The sequence below is a fragment of the Megascapheus bottae genome, chromosome 4, assembly GCF_031878675.1.
Source record: "Megascapheus bottae isolate mThoBot1 chromosome 4, mThoBot2.hap1, whole genome shotgun sequence".
Classification (NCBI taxonomy): domain Eukaryota; kingdom Metazoa; phylum Chordata; class Mammalia; order Rodentia; family Geomyidae; genus Megascapheus; species Megascapheus bottae.
In genome coordinates, this window is record NC_143512.1 from 40,515,039 (window position 1) to 40,540,649 (window position 25,611).

The 25,611-nt window shown below is 34.8% G+C and overlaps 1 protein-coding gene across 1 annotated transcript in view; it reads left to right on the forward strand.

Annotated features, from left to right (window-relative positions):
- The window catches only part of Ap3b1 (adaptor related protein complex 3 subunit beta 1), a 203,345-nt gene that overhangs the window by 137,727 nt on the left and 40,007 nt on the right, over positions 1–25,611 (forward strand). Inside the window, exons 21-22 of the mRNA XM_090331736.1 lie at positions 973–1,045; positions 2,994–3,100. Coding sequence (XP_090187862.1) covers positions 973–1,045; positions 2,994–3,100 — 180 coding nt within the window. The remainder of the gene's footprint in view (positions 1–972; positions 1,046–2,993; positions 3,101–25,611) is intronic.

Sequence of the window (25,611 nt, forward strand, 5' to 3'; positions counted from 1 at the left end):
ACTATATTTCTAGCTTATAGTTTTCAGTGAATATCTTTGGGAAGTAACTCTGACACAATCCAGTATTAAAATACAGGGTACTTATTACAGTACCTTTTTACAATTTCAGAGCTAATGATATGTTGCTTATTTATTTTCTTAAGTTGTTTAACTATTTTCAAGAATGTGCACTTTCTTTTTTTTTTTTTTTTTTGCTAGTCTTGGGGCTTAAACTCAGGGCCCTGAGCACTGTCCTTGGACTTTCTCAAGGCTAGAGCTCTGCTACTTGAGCCTTAGCACCACTTCCAGCTTTTTTCGATGTATGTGGCACTGAGGAATCGAACCCGGATCTTCGTGCATGCTAGGCAAGCACTCTACCACTAGGCTAAACTCTCGGCCTCAAGAATTGTGCACTTTCTGTTGAAGTACCATATTATCTTTTCATGTTCACAAAAAATTGTCAGGTTGTAATTACTACTTGTATTTAAATTTTCACCTTAAAGACATTTACAATTTTTAAATGTAAATGTTTTGAAATAATTATGTATCATGAGGATAAAATACTGTATGATGTGACAGAAATTTTGATTTAGAAATACATTTCATGTAACCATACAAAATCTTAATTTGTTTCTAAGACTGAGATGAGAAAGCTGTGTGCTGGTGGCTCACACCTGTAATCCTCTCTACTCAGGGAACTGAGCTCTGAGAATCACAATTTGAAGCTAGCCTGGACAGGAACGTCTGTAAGATTTTTATGTCCAGTTAACCACCAAAAAAGCCAAAATTGGAACTGTGGCTTAAGTGGTAGAGCACTAGCATTGGTGGGTGTGGGGGGGAAGCTCAAGGACAAGGGCCCAGGCCCTGATATCAAGCCCCAAGAACAGCACAAAAAAAAAAAAAAGTGAAAAATGTTCATTTTGTAATGCTTGCATATTTCATACATTTTTCAGCAAAGTATTTAGTAAATGGGGGTTTTTGTTTGTTTTATAGGAAAAAGGAAAAAAAGGCCAACAAGATAGAAATCCTCTAAGCAAAGATATTTCACTTCTAGATCTAGATGACTGTAAGTATTATAATTTAATTTTTTTCTTCTACATATACTTGCTTTTTAAAAATGTTTTTCTAGTAACTTTTATTTACATATCCAAAAATTTATCAAAATTTATTTTAAAAGACTTACCAATGAATAAGGCCAGATAATTTTTGGAAATAGGTGCTATTAGTATCTCGTATCTATTCAGCATATCAGTTTTGTGTCATATGGACAAATATAAATGGCCATATAAAGTGTACCAAATTAACCTTGAAGGCTTTTATTTTGATACTTTATACTTACCTTACTGAATATCTTACAGTTTCTGCTTTGTGAATTGCTTGTATGATCTCATATACATAACTTATGTAGGTAGGAAATTAGGAAAGTAGAGGAATATGAAGGACTCACTTTACTATATCAGAGACCCAAAAAAAAGGAGATCCAAAGTATACTTAGAATGAGAGGAAGAAAAACTCCCACTAACACTCTACAAAGGAACTGGCACTGGTGGATGACACCTGTCATCTTAGCTATGAAGAAGACTGAGAACTAGGACTGGGAGTTTGGCCTAGTGGTAGAGTTCTTGCTTACCATGCATGTATACCTGGTTTTGATTCCTTGGTACCACATATATAGAAAAAAAGCTGGAAGTGTGGTGTGGCTCACATGGTAGAGCTCTAGCCTTGAGAAAGCCTAAGAACAGTGCTCAGGCCCTGAGTACAAGCCCAGAGACTGGCCAAAAAAAAAACAAAACAAGACAAGCTGGGCTCAGTGGTTCATCCCTGTAATTCTAGCTACTCAGGATGCTGAGCTCTGAGGAGTGCGGTTCAAAGCCAGCCCAGGAAATAAAGAAAGTGAGACCCTTATCTCCAATTAATCACTAGAAAATGGAAGTGGAGCTGTGACTCATGGGGTAGGGCTATAGCCTTGAGCTGAAAAGCTCAGGGATAGCGCCCAGACCCAGAATTCAAGCCTCATGACCCACCAAAAAACATCCCAAAAGACTGAAAACTAAGCATCGCCTTTTGAAGCCAGCCTGGGCAGGAAATTTCATTGAGACTTATTTCTAGTTAACCTTTCTTTTTCTACTCCCTCTCCTCTCCTTTCCCTTGTTCTTCTCTTCCCTCCCTTCTCTTCCCCCTTTCATGTGTCTTCTCCCTCTGCATGCGCATATATAAACACACACATACACACATAATATAAACATATAAAAGTACAAATTTATATTATTTGAGAAGCAGAGTTATAGAAGTCTGCCTTATATATAAATTCATGGGACTAATAAGACACACAGAAGCTATTTTAAATAAACCAGGAGGGCTTTGTCTCTAAGTGTTAGCTTATCAGGGTAGCTGCATACTGAGGACCTGTTACACTTAGGTAGAGTCGAACTTTCAAAAGTGCGTATGAGCTCAAACAAGTTAGTGAAATGATTACTTATTATCAAAAGATTTTTGAGATTTATCAGTATTCTCTCAAATAGATGGCAGTTTTAGAATAAGCAATACATTCTTTCTAAAATACAGTTCTTCTGACAAAGTATGACTAGAAGGGAATTAGGCAGCTAGGACTCTTAATTATTTAGAACAAAGGGAAAAAATATAGAAATGATTTAAGTCTTGTGACTCAGCTGGAGAGCTCTTGAAGGCTGTTATTTTTGATATTAGTGTGGAAAAATGTTTCTTCACCTTTTGTTTTTCTAGTGAAGTTACTGGGTGATAAATGCTACTAAAATATTCTGAAATGAAATTATTCATATTTTGCTATTGGATTTGCCATTATGTTTTGAAAGCTAAGACTAATAACTTCCATGACTTGATAATAACTTGACTAAATCAAGATGTTAAATAGAATTGTCATACATATATTAATCAAAGTAATTTAATTAAGTTTACTAGCAAAATAAAAATGTTGCTTTTAATAATTTAAATTAAATTTTCATGCACATTTGCTAATTTGAAACTTTTTTTTATAGTCAATCCAGCATCCATTCCAGTCTCATTTCCCACACCAGTTCTCTCTCCAAGTGTGATCACTGATCTTGAAGGCTTAAACTTGTCCACTTCTTCATCAGCCATCAGTGTAAGTTAAATACTCTAGCTCAGTTTTTAGATGATACCCTTGGTGTTTTTCAGTTTTCAAAATAATTGAAGTAGATTTCTTAGTCTTGAGTAGTTTTTCTTTCTAACAAAAGTCCCATTGAGAAAATACTTCCTAATTTTTTAAGGTTTGTGCAGACCATTTTCATCACAATTTACTTCCACTTTCTATCTACATTTACTTATGTACATTTTCCCGTGATACTTCTATATTATCTGTAGCATCTAAGGATTCTTTGTCATAAAGTTTTCACGCATGTAGTTATGGTGATACATACCAGTAGTCCCAGCTACTCTTGAGCCTAAGGTAGGAAGACTGCAGTCTAAGAAAAATAACGAGAAGTTTAAGAATGTGGCTTATTGGTAGAGTGCTTGCCTAGAATACACGAGGCCCTGGTACCACATGAACAACAACAACAATAACAGAAATAAAATTAATAAAATGAAAAGAAAAAATAAACAGTTAAAAATCATTTTTTTAAAAATGAGAGCCTGTCAACAAAAAAAGAGAAAAATAAGATCAGTTTTACTATTTGTTCTAACCCTTTGAAATATGTATTCATAACACAGAAAGATTCTTTTAAAATAATGTCTAGGGCCAGGAATTTGGCCTAGTTAAAGTGCTTGCCTAGCATGCACGAAGACCCAGGTTCAATTCCTGGGTACCACATACATAGAAAATGCTAGAAATGATGCTGTGGCTTAGGTGGCAGAGTGGTAGCCTTGAGGGAAAAGCCCAAGGACAGTGCTCAGACCCTGAGTTCAAGCCCCAGGACTAGCAAAAAATTAATTAATTAATTAATTAATTAATGTCTAATAGTTAAGTATAAGAAAAGCCTTTAGTTTTGTAAACTTTGATGAAGATGGAATATAAATACAACACTTGTTTCAGTTTTGCTTAACAGATGGCTTCATAAATGAGGAACAGTTTTTTCTAATTCATTTTTTGTCAACATACATTAGTTGGGTTGTGACATGTCCATGCATGTTTACAATGTATTCTAGTCAATCTTCCCTTCTCTTTTCTCCTTTTCCTCACTAAGTACTTTGTAACACAGTTCTTTAATGACATATTTTCTGTTAGGTTTAATATCACCAGGACCAGAATAGAGCATTCCATGATATATCCCAGAGTAGCAAAGCAATGCTGTGGGAATTGTGCTGTCAACAGGAGCTCATAGAGCTTGCATTCAAGAATATTTCTTCCCCATGTCATATTCTGTGTTGAGAAACTTCATGAACGAAAACCAACTATCAGCAGATGTATTAATTAGCTTTATCATTGTTGTGAACAAATACTAGGCAGAAACAACATGAAAGACAAAAGGAAGTATTTTTGTTCATTTTCAGTTAATCATGCCATAGAACCCATGGTGGAAGAGTCCAGTTAATACCTTGCCAGTCAGGAAGCAGAGATGGTTCAAAGCAGGATCTGGTAACCAGGTGTAACCTTCCATAAGGATACTCAAGGGCCTATTTTACACAAGTAGACCCCCAAAGTATTCAGTACATGAGCCTTTGGGGGAATACTTATATCCAAACAGCAGATTAAACCATCTCTTATCTGTTAGTTTTGTTGCTTGTTTTTTTAAATCTTGTCCTTAAGATCAGAGAATTGATTATTACTTTATGCTATGTCTAGCAACTGAAATTCAAGGATCTCTTGAACCAAATACCTGTTTACCATATATGGTAAAACCTTATAGTAGTCCATTTGTATCTTGAAATCATCCAGCTATCCTTTACTGCAGCTAAAAACTTACTTCTCTGATATTTCATTCTGCTCATTGTTTCTAAGAGACAGTGACTTTGGTAAAAATCTTAGCTTAGTTGCCTTAGACACATAGTAATTCATTCCATCTCATCATGACCAAGCAATCCAAGGTTTTCCATCCATCTCATTTTCTTAATACTATTGTTTTCATTAACCTAGCTTAAAGCCAATCTACAATATGAGAACTCATTACAGTTAATGGCTGTGTAATATGAAAGTTTTTTAAACTTCTAAACTTTACTATAGGAAGCTTATTTTTAAAAATGTTGAAGACTATAAATGATTCTTTAAAATTTAAAAGCTCACAGCATAGACATTGGCAAAGAAATATGTAGTTACAACCAGGTCCCAGTGGTTCATACCTGTACTCTACTTCTCAGGAGACTGATATCTGAGGACTGAGGTTAAAAGACAGGTCAGGCAAGAAAGTCTATCTGCAGTTAACTACCAAGAAGCTGGAAATGGAGCTGTGGCTCAAGTGGTAGAATGCTAACTTTAAGCAAATAAAGCTTAGAGACAGCACACGGGCCCCTAGTGTAAGTCCCTAGGACTGGCACCAAGAAAAAAAAAGATTAGCTAATATAGTTAATATACATGCATTGGTGATACCACTATTTGGAGAGTAATTTGAAAATAGTTAACTTGATTATTTCCATCCTTGTGACACAACAGTCTGTGTGTTTATTTGTAGAAATACATGCTAGAATATTTAAAGGCACATTGGAAGGGCAAAACACTGGGAACAAATGAAATGCCTATCCCTAGTATAGATATACAGATTGTGGTATACATATACAATAAAACAATGCCAGTTGTTAAAAGTGATTTGATTTATTTCTTACAACAAATCTTTAAAAAGCATCTTTGATTTTAAGATTTATGTTTTTATCATTTTAATCATTTTCTACTTTTATAAAAATAGTTTATAAATTTATTTTGTATTTGCTGACACCACACAAGTGATAAGAAATAGAAGTTGAACTTGAAATTCAGGTTTTATATTCAAAATTCTATCTTCTTTTTCCTGTACCTTTTTGTTTCCTATAAAATCATAGAAATCAGGGGCCAGGAGTTTGGCCTAGTGGTTAAAGTGCTTGCCTAGCATGCATGAAGACCCGTGTTCGATTCCTCGGTACCACATACATAGAAAAAAGCCGGAAGTGGTGCTGAGGCCCAAATGGTAGAGCTCTAGCCTTGAGAAAAGTCCAAGGACAGTGCTCAGGCCCTGAGCTCAAGCCCAGGACTGGCAAAAAAAAAAAAAAAAAATCATAGAAATTAACCTGTGTATATACCATATGTGATAAACTCTTAAAATAATTTAATTATTGACATGCATGTTTGCTCCTTGCAGTCTTATTGACTCCATCATTGTCTCTAGAAGTCATGCTTCATTTCGTGTTTGAATTTTATAAATTCTCAGTTATACTTCAAATCAAATCAATTTACAGGAAATTTCCACTTTAGTTAAGAGAGTTGCGTTCCATTTTGTTTATTAATATATGCATGTATGTATTTAGTATTTATGTACATTGGCATGTACATACATGCCAATCTTAGAGTGACTCACATTGTAATCATAAGAAGAAAATGTTTTAAAAAATATCCTAAGATTATTGTTTTTAAGAATTATATATGACTATTAAAATAAAATAAAAATTTATCCCTTTAGATTTTATTACACATGAAAACATTTTTACTTATATTACCCATATAATATGAGATGATAATTTTAAAAATAGTTCAACAAGAAGAATTGATAATTCTAAAATTAATGTAAGTTCTTCAAAAGCCTTTGAAGAATTCAACTACAGATAGTGACTTTTAGATTGTGAGATGCTGACAATATTCCTCAGCTCTTGTAGTATATTCCTGAAAATAGCCATATAAGTGTAAAAGAGCTTTCATCTTTGCAATACAATTTAAAGGAAAAAAAAAAAGTCTGGGGGCAGAGGAAATCCCTGATCCTTAAAAACAGTGGTAGAGTGCCTGCCTAGCATGCACAAAGACCTGAGTTCAATTCCTTGGTACCACATACATAGGAAAAAAAAAAGCTGGAAGTGGTACTGTGGCTCTAATGGTAGAGCACTATCCTTGAAAAAGCCTAAGGACAGTGTTCAGGCCCTGAGTTCAAGCCCCAGGACCGCCAAAAAAAATATAGCATATTCAGGAACCATAAATTCTAACACTAATCCATACAAGAAAGAATAGAGCTAACAAAACCATCTTAATTCGTTAAATATGCCATTTAGCTAACCAAACTCAAGTTTAAACAGTCACTGTATTCTAGATTGGGAGGTTGGCCTAAGATTTCTTTCTTTTCTTTTCTTCTTTTTTTTTTGGGGGGGGGGGCGGGTCATGGGGCTTGAACTCTAGGCCTGGGCCCTGTCCCTGAGCTCTTCAGCTCAAGGCTACCACCCTGCCCTTGAGCCATAGCCCCACTTCCCATTTTCAAGTGATTAATTGGAGGTAAGAGTCTCATGGCTTTGCAATGACCAGGCTGGCTTTGAACTACCATTCTCAGATCTCAGCCTCCTGAGTAGCTTAGGATTACAGATGTGAGTCACTGCACCAGCCCAAGATTCCTTACATCTATTATAAGTTTAAGATTAAACAATCCTCAGATTAAGTAACTTTTTTAGCAACTCACGGAATCTAGGAACATATTAATTTTAAGATTAAAGTTTTATTATGAGACAAAGATGACAAATTAGAACCAGAAAAAAGAAGAGACACATAGAATATGTTCTGAGAGAGTTCTAGAACTTGGTTAGACTACTGGTATCAAAATATGGCAGTATGATGGAATACTGCCAGCCAGGAGGCTCACTACATTTCATTGCCAAAGTTTTCAATTGAGGTTTTATTACACATAGACATGGTTGAATTACTATCACTTGGTTTAGCTCAATCTCTATATCTTCACTCTTCTTATAATCAGGCTTATATGTAGCCAAAAACTCCAGCTGTCTAATCACATGGTTGATCTTTCTGGCTTAGTCAGCACCCATCCTGAGTTAGCTCTTAGCATAAACTTTCCAGAGGCCAACCATGAATCACTAAAGTGATATAAATTGGCAGATGTAAGTCCAAAGATCTCATTGTGTGAGTTATTCTAATGGTCTGGAGATAACCTTTTATGACCTGACACAAAACCCCAATCTCCTTTCAGGGATGCTACATACCAGATAGTCCTATTCCAATTAAGTGTTAATTTACTCAAATATTTATTCAGGCCAGCATACAAAGACAAGATGCTCAAGATTCCTGCCTCATGGAAAGCATTGCACTGTGGGTTCTCCTTTGATCCTCATATGATTCTGGGGTGCAAACAGTGACAACAGCAGATCAAACCACAGTCTGCACATGTTCTTACCAGTAATCAGCATAGAATTTCTTATGCCCATGGAAAGATGGCATTTGACAGCACAACCAAGAAGCCATGTAACATGTGTCCTAAGATCCACAGCCTAGAGGATTGGAAGAAGGAATACCCTGTGTATTTTTCTAGAATTTAGTTTTACAGAGTAAGCGAAAAAAATGTCTTTTTAAAAAATTAAAATATGTATGACCTGGAGTTTGGCCTAGTGGTTGAGTGCTTGCCTAGCATGCACGAAGACCCAGGTTCAATTCCTCAGTACCACATACATAGAGAAAAAAAGTCGGAAGTGATGCTGAGGTTCAAGTGGTAGAGCTGTAGCCTTGAGAAAGTCCAAGGACAGTGCTCAAGCCCAGGTTTGGGGGAAAAAAAATAAAATATGTAAAGTAAATACAGCTTCTGCATTTAGTTTCAATCATTCTGTAAGGTTGTTTATATAATGAAAGGTGACTATAGGTTTTTGCTATTGACAAAAAAAAGAGTTCTAATTCTCTGTGATGAGAGATGAAGCCTCATTTGAAAAGTAAAGGGCCTTCATCAGAATTGCTTTAAAATTAATAAACAAACAAACAAGAATCATCCTGTTTGTTTTAAAATAAGAAGGAAAGCCTAATTATAATTCTAAGTAGAAAATCTGACTCACCATTTAAATATCTACCAAATGAGTATTTGGAATTATTAGATCAATTATACATTAATATGATGATCATCGTGACTGGAGTTATTTCATGCTTAGGGGGTTTTTTTTCCTGAGTAATTTTTATTTATTTATTTTTTCTAGTCCTGGGCTTGAGCTCAGGGCCTGAGCACTGTCCTTGGACTTTCTCAAGGCCAGAGCTCTACCACTTGAGCCTCAGCACCATTTCCAGCTTTTTTTTTTTTCTATCTATATGGTACCGAGGATTCAAACCCAGGTCTTCATGTATGCTAGGCATGCACTCTACCACTAGGCCAAACTCGTGGCCCTCCTGAGTAATTTTTAACTTTCATTCTACTCCTTCCTCCTATTTTTTTTCCCCTCCTACCCTTCCCTAGTTGCTACTGGGGAATAGTTGTGTCCTGCCAGAATACTAGTGTTTCTTAAGTTGTCTACAAGAACAAATGCCTTTGAAGTACATTACAGATGAATGCTCAAATATGAGCACTTACTAAGTCATGGGATTTCATAAATATATTGTTACAGAAATGACAATCTGCATATGTTAGTTTTTTTCTTTTCTTTTCTTTTGACCAGTCCTGGGGCTTGATCTCAAGGCCTGGGCACTGTCACATGGCAAGAGCTCTATCCCTTGAACCTTAGCACCACTTCCAGCCTTTTTTGTGTGTGTGTGGTACTAAGGAATCAAGCCCAGGGCTTCATGGTAGGCAAGCACTCTACCTCTAGGCCATGCTCTCAGTTTGTTTTCTTAAATGACTAGAACTACCTTTAAAAAAATATGTGTGTGTGCACAATACATACATACATATGTGTGTGTGTGCCTATAGGTGTGTGTCACTTTATGGTGACCTTTTAGCCAAGTTTCAGGCTAAGAGACAATTCCAGCTAAGATGAATTTCCTTTGGGTTTAGAGCAGAAAGGAGTTATATGTCAAAACTAAAAATAATTTTGTCATTTTAAATTTGGGGAAAATCCTTTATTTGTTCTGATGAAAATGTCAGTAGTTACAGAACTGTGGTAAAAATAATGAAAAATCACTGGCCTGGGTCTGCTTAAATTGAAAACATTTTTTAATTAAAGTTTTATAGTATGTTGTGCTTTCATTGCCTAGCTATGTCTCATCTTGTTCTTTTATTCAATTCTCTCTGGGTTTGAATTGCTTTAAATTTTTTAGCGAAACTTGAAGAAATATCTTCTTACTTATTGATCTTTTTGTTTCTGTACTACTTTTGAGATCTCTTAGTACATGAGACCATTTTCATCTATTTCTTTTATAGATTATTACAAGGACCTACTTTTAAAGAAAGAGATTATAAATTCAAATGGTAGATTTTTTTGATGTTGTTGCAAAATATTTTAACTAATTTCAGCAAATCTGTGCCAGTGTAACTCTTTAACTTATGAATAGTATTCACAGGTTTACCAATATTTCCACAACTATGTAGTAGTGTCTGACAAGCAACTCAAGTCAGTTAGACAAAGAGAGAGTAGCATGTGAACATGCAAAGAAAATATACACACATATTTACAAGAAATAGGATTAGAGTTGGTAAAAAGAGCTGGGCACCAGTGACTCATACCTGTAGTCCTAGCTACAGAAGAGGCTGAGACCTGAGGATCACAGTTCAATACCAGCCCAGGCATGAAAGTCTGGAAAGACTCTTATCTCTAATTAACCACCCGAAAACCAGAAGTGTTGCTGTGGCTCAAGTATTAGAGCACAAATCTTGAGCTGCAGAGCTCAGGGACAGCGCCTAAGCCTAGAGTTCAAGCCCCACAACCAACCCCCCCCCCCAAAAAAAAAAAAAGAGTTGATAAAGAAATCCTTTGGCCTACTTTTTTTTCCTTTTTTCTCTGTGGTGGTTCCTTTTGCTTGGCTTTGGGTTTACTATTTCCAGAGCTTAGATAGTTCCTGATTGCCTACCCTACTCTTTCCTAAGATTATCATATAGAGTACTTACTGAACAAAACATATATTATCAAAATTTTTAACAAATATAATTTGCGTTTTAAGATTCACTTTTTTTGTGGATCTTTTTTCCATATTCAGAGTTCCCTAAACTTTGTGTTATTGATCATTCTTTTTTTTGCTACATTTCATGACTACTAACATTTTCATCAGAAGAAATAAAGTATTTTTCCCAAGTTTAAAATAAAAAATTAGCTGGGCACTGATAGCTCATGCTTGTAATCCTAGCTGTTCAGAAGCCTGAGATCTGAGGATCAAGGTTCAAAGCCAGCCTGGGCATGAAAGTCCTGAGATCTTAACTCCTATTAACTACCAGAAAATTGGAAATGGCACTGTGGTGCCAAGTGGTAGAGCACTAGCCTTCAGCTGAAGAACTCAGGAAGAGTGCCCAGGCCCAGATTTCAAGCCCCATGATCAACACAAAAAATACATACATATTTTTAATTTTGTCTCATAATTTCTCCTCTAAAGACAAAGGAATGTGATATTAGCTATATACAGTTGATATATTATCAATTGCTATAATTCAAGTCTTGTTGCTTCTGTTGAATTGTGGTATTTCTAGTGAATACTTTTTTAGCTTTAAGTTGTTGTTATGCATTTTTCATTACATATGTGTTTATCAGATATGTTCACTTCTGCTATTAGTGTTTTTATTTTATAAATAATTATAATACTTCATAGGGCAGGAGTTTGGCCTAGTGGTAGAGTGCTTGCCTAGCATACATGAAGACCTGGGTTTGATTCCTTGGTAATACATAAATAAAGCTAGAAATGGTGCTGTTTCAAGTGGTAGAGCTCTAGCATTGAGAAAGCCCAAGGAGAATGCTGAAGCCCTGAAAAAAAGACTTTTTTATACTTCCCAAAAGAAACAAACAGCTGGTAGCTGGTGATATGGCTCTAATGGTAAAGCGCCTGTCTAGCAAACATTAGGCCCTGAGTTCAAAACCCAGGATTGCAAATGGGGAAAAAAGTTGTTCTAGGAGAGAATGATGGAATGGGTAACATGGATCATGATGCCATGTAAACTGGCAGACTGAATTCAAACTACTTTGTACTTTTTAAATATAATTGGCCAATGAATATTTGAAATTTGATAGGGAAGGGGGGAAAACCAAGACGGGTTGGGGGTGTGGGGGGGAGGGAAACGGGTACCAAGACATGTGAAAGGGTATCAATGTATGTGAATTAATGCACCTTCTATCTGGCAAATATCATGTAACCCTTTTACTAATTACAATAAAAAAAGCAAAAAAAATATATAATTGGCCAAATGTTGACCCGACCTTCCTTTCCCTCCCCCTCCCTCCCTCCTTCCTTCCTTCCTTCCTTTTCCTTCCTTCCTTCCTTCCTTCCTTCCTTCCTTCCTTCCTTCCTTCCTTTCTCCCTCCCTCCCTCCCTTCCTCCCTTCCTTCCTCCCTTCCTCCCTTCCTCCCTTCCTCCCTTCCTCCCTTCCTCCCTTCCTCCCTTCCTCCCTTCCTCCCTCCCTCCCTCCCTTCCTTCCCACCTCTCCCCCCCCCACTTTTCTCCCTTCCTCCCTCTTTCCTTCCCTTTGTGCTAAGGACTGAACTCAGAGACTTATAAGTTCATACCCTACCAGATAATTTTGGAAATTAGTTGTTCATTATAATGATCTGCTTTATCTGTGTTTGAAATTTTTATAATAGTTTTTAAATTCATAATATTAGATATTAGACATTCATGTAATACACATTTTTGCAGAAGATTTGATGTTTGTGCCTCTATAGAATATGTGATCTGACACAGAATTTTATAAATTTGAGCTAGTATATCAACATTTGATTACATTTAAAGCCTCGTCTGGGACATTGTGGATCCAGAATGGCTTGTTTCTAAGTCCTTCCAATTCTACTAAGACATGTAAAGAAATTAAGTAGAAACTTCAAATGACTTCAGTATACATTGCATAGGGAAAAGAGTACCTTGTCTTTTATATTAGAAATACAGTCAAATGAAGAGAAGAGGGGTAAAGTACAGTCAGGAATTTAATGTATATCCTACAAAATTAAGAAGAGTGAGAGAGGGGTGGGCTTGGGAGGAATGAGTGAGAATGTTGAAAGGGATGACATTAATCAAGATTCATTGTAGTCATAATCAACTTTATTTAAAAAAATAATTAAGAAAAAGAACTAGGATCCTAGCAAGTACATATTAGCTACTCACCAGATATGTTTAGAATGAGTAAAATTAATCTTTCCCAACTTCTAGCTTTATTGTTATAGACCCTATTTCCACTGATGTCAGGTTAAAATATTCTATTGTTAACATGTATGTGACAACATTGGGAGAATTTTTTCCATCACACATGTCTAGAAACTGGTTGTGTTCCTTTATACATAACATTTCTGTATTACTTCACATGTAATGTACCAAACAGTGAAATGTAGAATAAGTTATTACTTAAGGTATTAAACTATGTTAATAATTTATTCACATTTCTTAAGTACTCTCTTAATTTGGCTAACAGTATAGGAAGATAAATTGAGAAACTAGAACTACCATTTTGACTTTATTTCCCTGTCAATAGAGGAGATTGCCTAAAAATTTAAAGCACATCTTTCTAAGGTAACATTTACCTCCTCACATCTTTAGCAGCTATCAGACATGACATGGGACATATTCATTGACCCTAAAAATTTTCATCAGTATCATGCACTGAAAAGGGGCAGCCCCAGCCAGACAAGAGGCTCATTTCAATTTTAACGGCTATAATTAAAGGTTAATTCACTGAGTCAGGATTAACGAGGAAAGTACAAATGATAGGCAAGCAGCTGCCTTTATAATACAAGATTAGAACAATGCAATTACAACAAGAATTAGAAAAAATCAACTTCCAGAAAGGGTCTTTTAATGAACAAATTAAATTGTAATCTTTTAACGTGTATATAAAATAAAGCCCTCTAATCCTATAAATTAATATTATAGGATTAGATATCCACTGTCAAAATAATGCTTAATATAAAGAAGTTTTTTTTATTTGTAAGTAATAAAACTTGGACATTTACATATTTATGAATGGATTTTTAGTTTTTTTTAATGTTCAGTGGTCTTTTCCTGAATCATAGTTCAGTTTTCCTTTTACCTACCAAAATACCTATCAAGTCCCTATTCTGTGTATACCTATAAACTATTTTGAAGGCAGTATTTACCACCTCACATCTTTAGTAGCCTATCCCTATCAAATCCTACCCTTATCAAGTCCCTGTTTTGTGTGTACCTTCAAACTACTTTTCTAATATGGTATATTTCTCAGCCTCCTTTACAACCTTGTATTCATTTAAAAATTGACACATAATTTTATATATATTCTATTTAAATGTTTTATAATTATTAAAGTTTAAGCTTATCACCCATATTTTATGTAGTTCATATTATGACACATTTTTGTGTGGCATACCTTTAACCTTGGGACATTGATAAAAGTTTTTATATCACTTGTATATTACTACATATCTACTAAACTGCTTTTTGTGTGAAGCATTGTTTTATGAAAGTCTTTTGCATAGTGGTTGGTACATAGTAGGCCCTCAGCAAATATTATTACATTGCGTTTATTAATACAATTTAAACCATTTGCTTGGCTGCATCCTCCATTTTATCAAATTTTTCAGCATCTATTATAGGATTTGAAAAGAAGTTGTAGGCACTTAAAGATACAAAGAAAACATTTGTTCATCACAAATACAACCTATCAAAAACTATTCCTCAATACTGAGATTCCATTTAAAAAAAATCTTAGTATTTTGTCAGTCACAGTGGAGCAGATTCAGTGTAAAAAATCTGTATGCAAGAATAAAATCTGGGTGTTGATTCCTAAAACCTAATAATTCAGTAGCATCATTGCTTTAAAAAAATATATGATACTATGTGAAGATTATGTAGCCTGTGATATGCAAATTACAAGCTTTACTGACATTGCAGTGGAAATGACTTATAATATAGACTTACTTGTTAAAGTGATCTTTTTTATTTTGTTGTTAAGCTGACAAGTGCTAGAGAACATGCTTTATGTGTACATTGTGAGAAGTCTGAGGAAAATTGATAGTGTTTCATTGGTATTTAGATTATCCCAAGCATTGTATTTGGCGTGGGACAGCATGCTGTTTTGAACAATGTTTTGACATTAAGAACTTCACAAAATAGTATTTAAGCCCCCTTTGGCGTGGGCAGTTGATAACTTTTCATTCATAATTAGCTCATAGAGAACCGAGAGACATTTCAGGGAAATTGAACTGTCAGTGGGTAGAAACAAGCATTTGACCTCATCACATTGAGTGGGGCCCATCATAATTTGTTCATTTGGTGCCCATCAGCCCAGCCTCATCTCTCATACGGCACCTTGCTGACCTTCCCTCTCCAATTCCTCTCAGTTCAGGTTTAATTATGACTCTGCAGACCTGAAGAAATATTGCAGCTTGCTCTCAAAAACCCTGAACTGCCACTCACCAAAAGATTGGTTTTTAACAGGTAATAAATGCCCAGAGGAAATGGTGCTATGTCCATACAGAGAACCACAGCTTCTTTTGAGATTTTCCTGGCGCTCAAGTGTGTCACTGTTGGCTGGTGAAATTGTATTCCTAATGCAGTAAGCTTGTGGCTAAATTCACTGCTAAAAAATATCATGAGTACTTTACCTTAGGTAACTTTTTACTCACAGAAGAAATTCTTAGTTAATTGGTTATCTAGTGAATTTACTGAGTCTTATTTCAACTTACAGAAAGTTGAGAAGCATAATTAAGTCATTTAGGTAAAGTATTCATATTTTTAGAATATTGCATTTTTACTTTCTTAATTAATAATTACTTTTTGAAATACTGACTACTCCAGAAAGAGAAAACAAGAAATCATAACTTCATCTTCTACCAATATAATTGTAATTCATCCAGTCACTTGACAAAAGGAACGCCACTGGGTACTCTGCTGAGTTAACAATGTTGTCTCTAATGATAAAAGTAAATAGAAGATGAAATTTAAAATAAGTACTCAGATCACCTACCATGCTACATCTACATACTCTGTCCATACCATGAATATTTTTGAAATGCAAATTGACAGCAATCAGAGACTATGTAGAAAAAAATATAAAGCTTTCAGAATTACAGACTTTAACTTCTGCTTTCAAATTATATCCCTAAAGATTTCACTGCAAATAAAAATACTGTAAATTGTAGTCCCATACTGCATATCCTTGTACTGAATGTTAAACTGTCAGCAGGATTTTCAGGTCATTTGACAAAAAGGATACAGGTGCAGTAGCTAACAGTGAAGGTGACTGCTAGTTTCATCAATCACTTTGCCTTTCTTTAAGTTGATACATAATGGACCCCTTCAATCAGCTTCCTTGTTCTTTGTCACTTGTTTGGAAAGAAGAAAAAAAAAGAAAGGTGGAAAGGCTGGACTCTATAAAGTCAAGGTTAGGAAATGAATTGTTAGTTATTTACTCAGGACACAGAAGATGTCAGTATGACATCCTCTTCATAAAATGTCCAGTGTGTCCATAATGAGAATAAGAATTTGAAGCCAATGCAGTCCTTGTGTATTGGCAGTGCTGCTCAAAGCAGGGCTCCTAAGTTGAGGCTAAGACACACCTTATAGCAGAAAGTGTTAGAATACATGTCCATTTTGTTTCTGGAAATTGTATCAAGTGCTTAATCAAAAGAGCATGATGGTGGGTAAATTGTGAATTTCCTTTAAAGTTTTTAACTTTTTCACTAAAACCATAAGTATACTACTCACCGAGTTTGAACACCTTGCTAATTTTACATATTTGAAGCATATGACAGTTTAAACAAACTATTTTTTAAAAAATCACTGAGTTATTTTATCAAGTTTCTCCCCAGAAAAGAAGATATTTAACTTAACTTTCAAAGAATATACCTAGAGACAGTTATCAGTTCATCAGTTCTTTGATAAATGAGGGGGACACAGAAGGGGCAAGTCGTTTTATATATATACATATATATATATCATTTTTGAGCACATTATATATACTCTAAAATTCACTCATATACTTTCTGAGGGTATGTTTTTATGGATATGTGGTTCAGTTCCTCTATCATATTTCAAAGCCATAAACCAAAGGGTGCCATTTTATATGTCAAGAGGCAGTATAATGGTCTGAGCAAGTGTTACATTAAACAAAAATTATGCATCACAGCTTTGTGCAACTTTTCTTAGATTTCTAAGAACAGTTTGGGATAGAACAGTAAATATATGTTAATGTTCTTTGTAGTCTTTGCATACCTTTTTATTTGTGACTGTACTTAATTCTCTTTTGTTCTCAAGTAAACTAGGGATTGTGATTTCCTTCTTTTTTTTGTATTATTTTTTTATTGTATTTAGTAAAAGGGTAACATGATATTTGCCAGATAGAAGGTGCATTAATTCACATACATTGATGCCCTTCCACATGTCTTGGTCCCTTTACCCTTCCCCCACCCCCCTCTTGGTTTCCCCCCCTTCCCTGTCCAATTTCAAGTAACCAAATACAAATGTATCCAATATATCAGATAACAAAGTGAGATATTGTGTCAATATGAAATAACAAAGGAACAGCAAAAGAGATGAGATAACATAGCACATTAAGGACAGCAATCATTCATTATATGGCTTTTGTTTCAATATCCTAGAGGTCCATTCAATTAGCTTCATACTATATGGCCTTATCTTTTTGGTGTGTGTGTGTGTGTATGTGTGTGTGTGTGTGTGTGTGTGTGTGTGTGTGTGTGTGTGTTTTACTGGAGTTACTACAGGCCTCGTTCTCACTTAGCTTTGCTTCTTTAACCTCTGATCTACATTTGAGCCACACCTCCAGTCCTGCTTTTTTGCTAGTTATTAAGTCTCATGGACATTTCACTGGGGCTGCCTTCAGATCCCTATCTTCTGGATCTCTGCCTCCTGAGAAGCTAGGATGACACCACTGGCTAATGTTTTTCTTGATGAAAATTTTCTATTAATAAACGTGAGCGAAATCTTGTTCTTAAGGTGAAGTGATGAGCAGAGTGCTGGTAGTTCATGTCTGTAATCCTAGCACCCAGGAGGCTGAGATCTTAGGATCACAGTTCAAAGCTATCCCAGGCACAAAAGTCCATGAAACTCTTATCTCTAGTTAATCACCAGAAACCGAGAAGTGGTGCTGTGGCCCAATTTTTAGAGTGGTTGCTTTGAGCTGAGGAGCTCAAAGACAGCACCCAGGCCCAGAGTTTAAGCCCCACGACTAACCAATAAAATAATTTTTTTAAAAAGATGAAATAACATTTCTGAAATGACCCAACACAGAGATGGAAAATTATTACATACCCTATGACTATTCCCCTGGTTCTCTTTTATTTGGTATGTTATGTGAAAGATAGTTAACCACACTAACCTGTCTCAAAGCTAAATCTTTATCAGACTTCATATTTCCTCTCTCTGAGTGCCAAATACGAAGAAGAGGAACCCTAGGTGACCAGTGTCTCCTAGGGAAGTCTAAAATATAGGGGCCAGAAATAGTGTAATAAAGATAACAACTAAAAGTTTGTGGATTGTTTCTGTAAGTTAAATGGAGAGTCGACTTAGGTAGCAGTCATTTGTGAAACTTTATTAATACCATACAAAGTCTTAGACTGACTTAGCGTGACTCTTTGCTTGTAGAGAACACAAGGAAAAGATACTACAACTCCTTGATAACGTGGGTGGGCAATATCCTGTGTAAAAGTGGCACTATGTTCTCAAAGAGTTGGATTTATTTCTGGATACCAGCGTTTTTAAAAGCAATGCATCATTCTCCATCCAGCAAATGCCTTCCATAGCTAGTAATACGTTGGTTTGTCCATTTTCAGCCCGTAGTACAAAATAAATGAAAGCCAAGGACATTACAATTGGGAGGGAAGGAGGACTATTATTTAAAAGGCTTTTAAATGATGTCACTATATATTCTTTTAACAACATCCTCTAAAAGCCTTTGAAAAAAATAGTCCCTCCCTCAGTTGTTAACAAAGACTCTACTGGGGACTGCTCTTTAAAAGGCTGTTAAATGGTGATCCTATATTTTTTAACATCAACATCATTTAGAAACCTTTTAGAGAACAGTGCTCTTCACCTACAGTAACAGAGAGAAAAAAAGGTGTGGGGGAAGGGATTACTTTTTTAAAGGTCTTTGGATGGTACTATCAATAAATACAATATTGTTATAAAAGCTTTTTCCAATGGTGATTCAGCTTTTTTGATATGTACTTTTAACCTTATGACCCTTTGTTATTTGACAGATTGTTGTTTTGACATTGCCTGAAAACTCAATTTACTAATAATCCCGAAAATGCCGTTTATTGAACTCTTTATAGTTTACAAGTCAATTTCACGTATCCTATCTCATCTGATCCTTATTGAAATAGCTCAGAGAAGATGACAGGATATATATAATTAGCCCCATTTTACTAAAGAAAAAATAGGAGTTCCTTGAGGTTTTGATTTACCTAAGAACTCACTTGATATGAAACTATAATCTAAAATCTCACTTGTGTTGAAACTATAACCTAATTCACTTGGCATTTGATACAATGCCCCATTTACCTGTCCCTAGTTACTGCCCTCATCTCATTTTTTTTAAACTAGCCCTATAGGTCTTCTCAACAAGCCAAAATATTAAGAGTTGATTACTTTAAAATTAAGTGTAAAGGTTGGTTTCTTCAGTATTGAAAAATTACCGTATTAAAGATAGGTCTGTTTTTTTCTTTTGGCATTTATTTATTGTTATTGTAAAAATATTACAGAGGGGTTCCAGTTAGGTAATTCACATAAAGAATACATTCGTTTTTAACCATGTTAGCCCTTCCTCCTTACTCCCTCACTCCCAACTTCTTCCTCTGGTCCCCATCCACAAGTTATATGGTTCATTTTCAACATAGTATCCAGTAAGTATCACTGTTACATTCATCTACCATGTATCCCACTATTTCTGTACTCCCCTTTACCCTTTCAAAGACAAACAAAAGGAAAATAAACTTGTTTCTACTTCCTGGAGTTGGTTTTGATAAGCATTATTTTATATGATCAGATTGCAATCCCTATGAAATATAGTATTCAGTATCATCTCAATGTATAATTTTTTCTGTGATATTATAGCACTCCTGACTTCTCAGATTCCTTTCCCTTATGTATGCTTATGAAAATACCACTTAAAATTCATATACAGTGTCAGTTTATTAAGTAGCTGTTAAAGACAATTTCCATTTTGTGCTTTTTTATTACTTAAGTAGTTGTACAAAGCAGTTGTCATTTAACAAAGCAGTTTATGAATATGAATGTCACCCCTTTCAACATGCTAAAGACAATTCTAATCTTGTTTTATTAATTTGTTTTTAAAAATTATTTTGTTAGTCAAGGATACTGATTCATAATTAAAATTATACTCAGAAAATTTACTCAGCTAACATCTTTGAAATGAAATAATAAACTACAGTTTTCTAGGAAAAAAAGTCTATCGTCTTATATGACTAACCTTTATTTTCCTTGATCATAAGCAATATTTTGTGCTTATAGAGAAAGGAACTTTATAGCTTCTTGCCTGAGAGAAGTGGCACAAAGAGATACTAAATTCCAATTGTGGCTATGCCACTTTTTTTTGCCTATGCTTATAAGGAGCATCTTTAATAACAATTGAAGAAGAGCACCTTCATCAACAGAATGCTTTGTGCAGTATCTCATTGATGCCTCATAAAAAGAATCCTGTGAATTAAGTCATTTTATTGACTAATATGTAAATTCAAACTCAGAGAAATTAATTGCCCTCTTTTCATCAAATTACTTGAAGATCTAACTTAAAATTTAGTGCTTTATTTTTTATTGCCAGTCCTAATTGTGCTTGACAAGAAGGAACCAACAAATGTTTGCTTCTGAAGAAAAATGCTTCACATGTCAAAAATAGGTATCGCCTGGGAAAACAGGGCCAGTACTAGAGTCTTGACAGATAGGTTCCAGTACCAGGGCTTGACTCAGAAAGATTTGCTAAGCCAACTTCCTGTAGTGTTAAGAAAACTAGACCCAGCAAAAGGTATTGCTAATTCAGACTAGACTCCAAAGAATCTAAAGCTTCTCCTGGTTCCTACTGTCACACAGAAGAATTTGAAATATTTATAAACATTTAAAAATCATGTTTATTTTAGTTCATGCGTCTGTTTTTCCATCAGTCTGTCTCATGGTCTCTAAGAACTCTTTTCCCATCCTTGCCCTGTGTTGGGAATTTTTTGACAACCTGTGGTACTTGGTACTGGCATCCTGGGTATATATGAATCCTTTTCTCCTTGATCACACTCAACAAAAGCATCCCTGGAGGATTCTGTTACTTAAAATAACACAAGGTAATGCAGCTCCCTTTCCAGTTTGTACATCAATTAAGATATATTTCTTTTTTTTACCTTTTTTAATTTTTAATTTTTCAAAATTTTTATTGTCATTAATAAAAGGGTTACATTATATTCACCAGATAGAAGGTGCATAACTTCACATTGATACCCTTTCTAATGATATGGTCCCCATTTCCCTCCCACCCTCCCCCTGCTTATCTTGATTTCCCCCCTTCCCTATCCAATTTCAAATAACCAATTAAGCACATATAAAATATATCAGATAACAAGGTGAAAAATTGTAACAATATGAGATAACCAAGGCATGGCAAAAGAGATGAGAGATAACATAGTACATTAAGGACAACAGTCACTCATTATATGGCTTTTGTTTCCTTATCCTGGAGTTCCTTAAATTTAGTGTTGTACTATTTGGCCTAATGTCTCTAGATTTTGTTCTATTGTAAATCTCTGCTAGGAGAGCCCAAGGTTTCTACTGATTATGACAAATGAGGGAGACTATTGGGCCTATGTTCCTTTGAGACTGGCTTACTTCACTTAATATGATTTTTTTCTAAGTCTTTCCATTTCCTTACAAATGGGGTGGTGTCGTTCTTTCTGACAGCCACATAGAATTCCATTGTGGATAAATACCACATCTTGTTGATCCACTCATCAACTGAGGGACATCTAGGTTGGTTCCATATCTTTGCTATGGTAAATAGTGCTGCAATGATCATCATTGTGCCAGTGGATTTAGTATGCCCTTGTTTCTGGACAGTTGGGTAAATGCCAAGTCTTTTGAGGAACTGCCATACTGCTTTCCATAGTGGTTGAACGAGTTTGCACTCCCACCAACAGTGTAGTAGTGATCCCTCCTGGCCACATCCCCTCCAGCATCTGTTGTTATTAGTTTTCTTGATCCTGGCCATTCTAACTGGAGTGAGGTGGAATCTTAGAGTTGTTTTGATTTGCATTTCTTTTATGACCGAGATGTAGAGCATTTCTTCATGTGTCTATAGGCCATTCTTATTTCTTCTTCAGAGAAGACTCTCTTTAAGTCTTTGGCCCATCTTTTAATGGGATGGTTGTTTCTTTGGAGATTAGTTTTGGGGTGATTCAATTTTTTGATATATTTATTTTCTTACCTATAAGACTTTGTCTAAATGAAATCTATATCTCTCATCCTAGAAGACCCAAATCCCCTAATTTACGGTTTATTTATGGTAAATATTTTCAGCATGATCTTGGTCACAGTTACCCATAATTCTGTCTTGACAAAATCATTATTACCAGCAAGATTGTTTTTATAAATGTCCCAAGTGTTAATTCTACTTCAATCCATATTCATCATCATATTCCTTTCATAAGAAAGTCCATTCCCTTCCTTGTCAGTCTTGTCTTACTTGCCCACATAACCAATGTAGTTTTAGGCTACCATTATCCTGTCATTTATATGACTAACCTACGTAGTTTTTAACCTCTTTGATCATGCAGTTCAACCATACATACCTTACCTTTATTTCAACTCTGAAATGCAATTTTGTGCCTTTGCATGGGCCTAGCATGCTCCTAAGGCCCTTCAGAGCTTTAATTTAAAAACAGATGTAAGTGTACCCAAAGATGTGATCATCAAGATAGCTACAGATTAACTTTTTTAGTAGTATGGGGCCAGTAAGATACAAGCCAATTTCAGCTTGTCTTTCTGTGTTGACTTGTAATTTCTGCCATATTTCAGTGAGCATATAAGGGAGGTAAATTTTTAGAAAAATTATTTTACAGAAGCATACAGAATAAAGTGCAAAGAATTTAAAGATGTGAAGATCAATTAAAGTGACATGTATAGTGTGGACAATTAAAAAAATGGAGTAAAAAACAGGAAGGGACACCAAATAGTCAATTATAGTTCAATCTTAAGGTGATTCTATCTATCTATAGATTGATCTCTCTATCTGCTCTGCATTGATTATTTAGCTTCATATAGCTAGGATGACAGCTGCATGTTATCATTCCTGGTTTATTTGTTGAGATGGAATTCTTGCTAACTGTTTGCCTGACAGGCCTTGACCAAAGTCCTCCTGTGTACATGAAATCATGTGAGCCACTTGTTTTTATTAGTACTATTAAAGTGAAAGTTAGGAAGTACAAAATATTATGATAGATAATATCTATAGATAGTATAATCCATATCCATGGTTCTGGTACTGTTTTTCTTTGAAAGTGATAAATAGAATTATATCATTTTAATGTTTAATATTAAATGTACTGACAGTGAAGTTTTCATATTCACCTTTGGAGAGAGGAAAGTATAAAATATTATCATAAAGTAATTCATCTCAAAATCAGCGAATATGTCCTACATCTAGGGGTCTACAAACTTTCTTTTCTTGTGTTCTGTTGAGAGCATTGATAGAGATCAAACCTTGTATATCCTAGGCAAGTGCTTCTGCCACTGAGCTATATGTGCAGCCCAACAAACTATTGTAAAAGACCAGGCGGTAAATATTTTTAGTCATCTGGATCATAACCACTTAACATTGCCATTGTGGCACAAAAGTAGGCATACTATATAAGTGAATAGTGTGTTTCTATTCCAGTAAATATGTATAGGCACCTAAAGGAGTTTCATAAACTTCACAGTTTTTCTTTTGACTTTTCAACTCTCTAAAAATGCAAACAAAAATCTAGGTACTGGTGCACCTGTAATCCTAGTTGCTCAAGAAGCTGAGATCTGCAGTATCATACTTGAAAGCCAGTACAGGCAGAAAAGTTTGTGATATACCATCTCCAAATAACAAATGCAGGAATGAATAGAGACTTAGCTCAAGTGTTGAGACACACAAAATTCTGATTTCAAGCCTCAGAACCACTACCACCAAAAAAAAAGAAAAGAAAAAGAAAAACCATTCTCAGTGTAATTTATACAGACATAGTAGATCCAATTTGATCTCCAGCTGACATTTGCTGGTGCCTGCCTGCTTAGCACCATGAGTAAGTTAACATACTCATTTAATGTTCACAATATATGTTAATGCATTGATTATAAAATAAGTGATAATTTTTTCATGATTTGTACTGATTACTGAAAGTGAGTTTTCACAGTTACTTCCTAGAGTAGCTAAATTTACACACATAAGAAAATTCTTCCTGTGTATAATAAATGGTTGTAAACAATGAGTGATTTAAGATTTGAATATATTTCTTTTGAGTCTATGCTTGAAGTAAGAATTGACCAAATTTGCCTTTTCCTTTTGCAATCCTGAACTAGGTACTAGATTCTATGCAATGAACTGAAAGTAAAATAAAGACAATATTGTATCTTTCTGCTTCATGATATTGAGACATACATTGGCTTTAAAAGCACTAATTTTAAAGATGATGCTTACCTCTTTTTACGGCTATTTTCTTACCTCGTCATTTTTATAAATCATATATATAAATTGATTCTGCTATAAAATAAGCCAAGGAGATACAGAGGAATCATTTTACATTCTCTAGATCTTCAATTTTTTTTAATTTAGAAAGTAGAATAGATTGTTAATGCTAAAAAAGTGATTGAGTAATATGGATTAAATATAAAGGTTGGAAAAAATTGTTTTCATAAAGCTTTATATGGAAATATCATCTTTGAAATACTAATGCAAATGCTAAACAAGGTTTATTTTAAGCCACTTACTTTATATTCCATGTTTTATTTTTCAAATCTCATTCTAAATTTTATAATTCAATCATTTTGAACAGCTATGTTCAAAAGAAGTTTTACAACTTTAATCTTAATAATCTCCAAAAAAGCAGACATGCTATGTCATAAAATAACTATTAGTGACTAGTTTGTATCCTATAAATCTAACTTGAGTTGATAATATGGTCCATTACCAGCTAACTGCACAGAGTATTTTTCATTTTACACTCTTCAGTTACTTTTTAGTGAAGTGTTAAAAAATATGAAGCTTTTCTCCTCTCTAAAATTGCACGCTGTCTGTCTGTTATTAGGGAGATAACAGCTCTTATAAATGTTTCAGTAAGCACTAAGTAGACAGTTATGTGCACTCTCATTCCACGCTTATTTGCTTACTGTAATAAACTGATAAAATATGTGTGGTTTGTCTCTGTGTATCTGCAGGCATCATGAGTCACATAGATTTCCTTTAGAAATAATGTTGTGTCTGCAGAATTGATTGCTTATTTTCGCAAACCATCTAAAGATACACAAACGACTTTTATTATTTAAACATATGCTAGGTGAAGATTTGTAGAGGATCATCTTACTGTTACTTGATGCTTTTTGTTTGTTTAACTCTTAGGGGAAGCTGTATTACTATAGCTACTGAACTGATTACTTCCTTAAGAATCATAGTGCAGGTGATCCATATC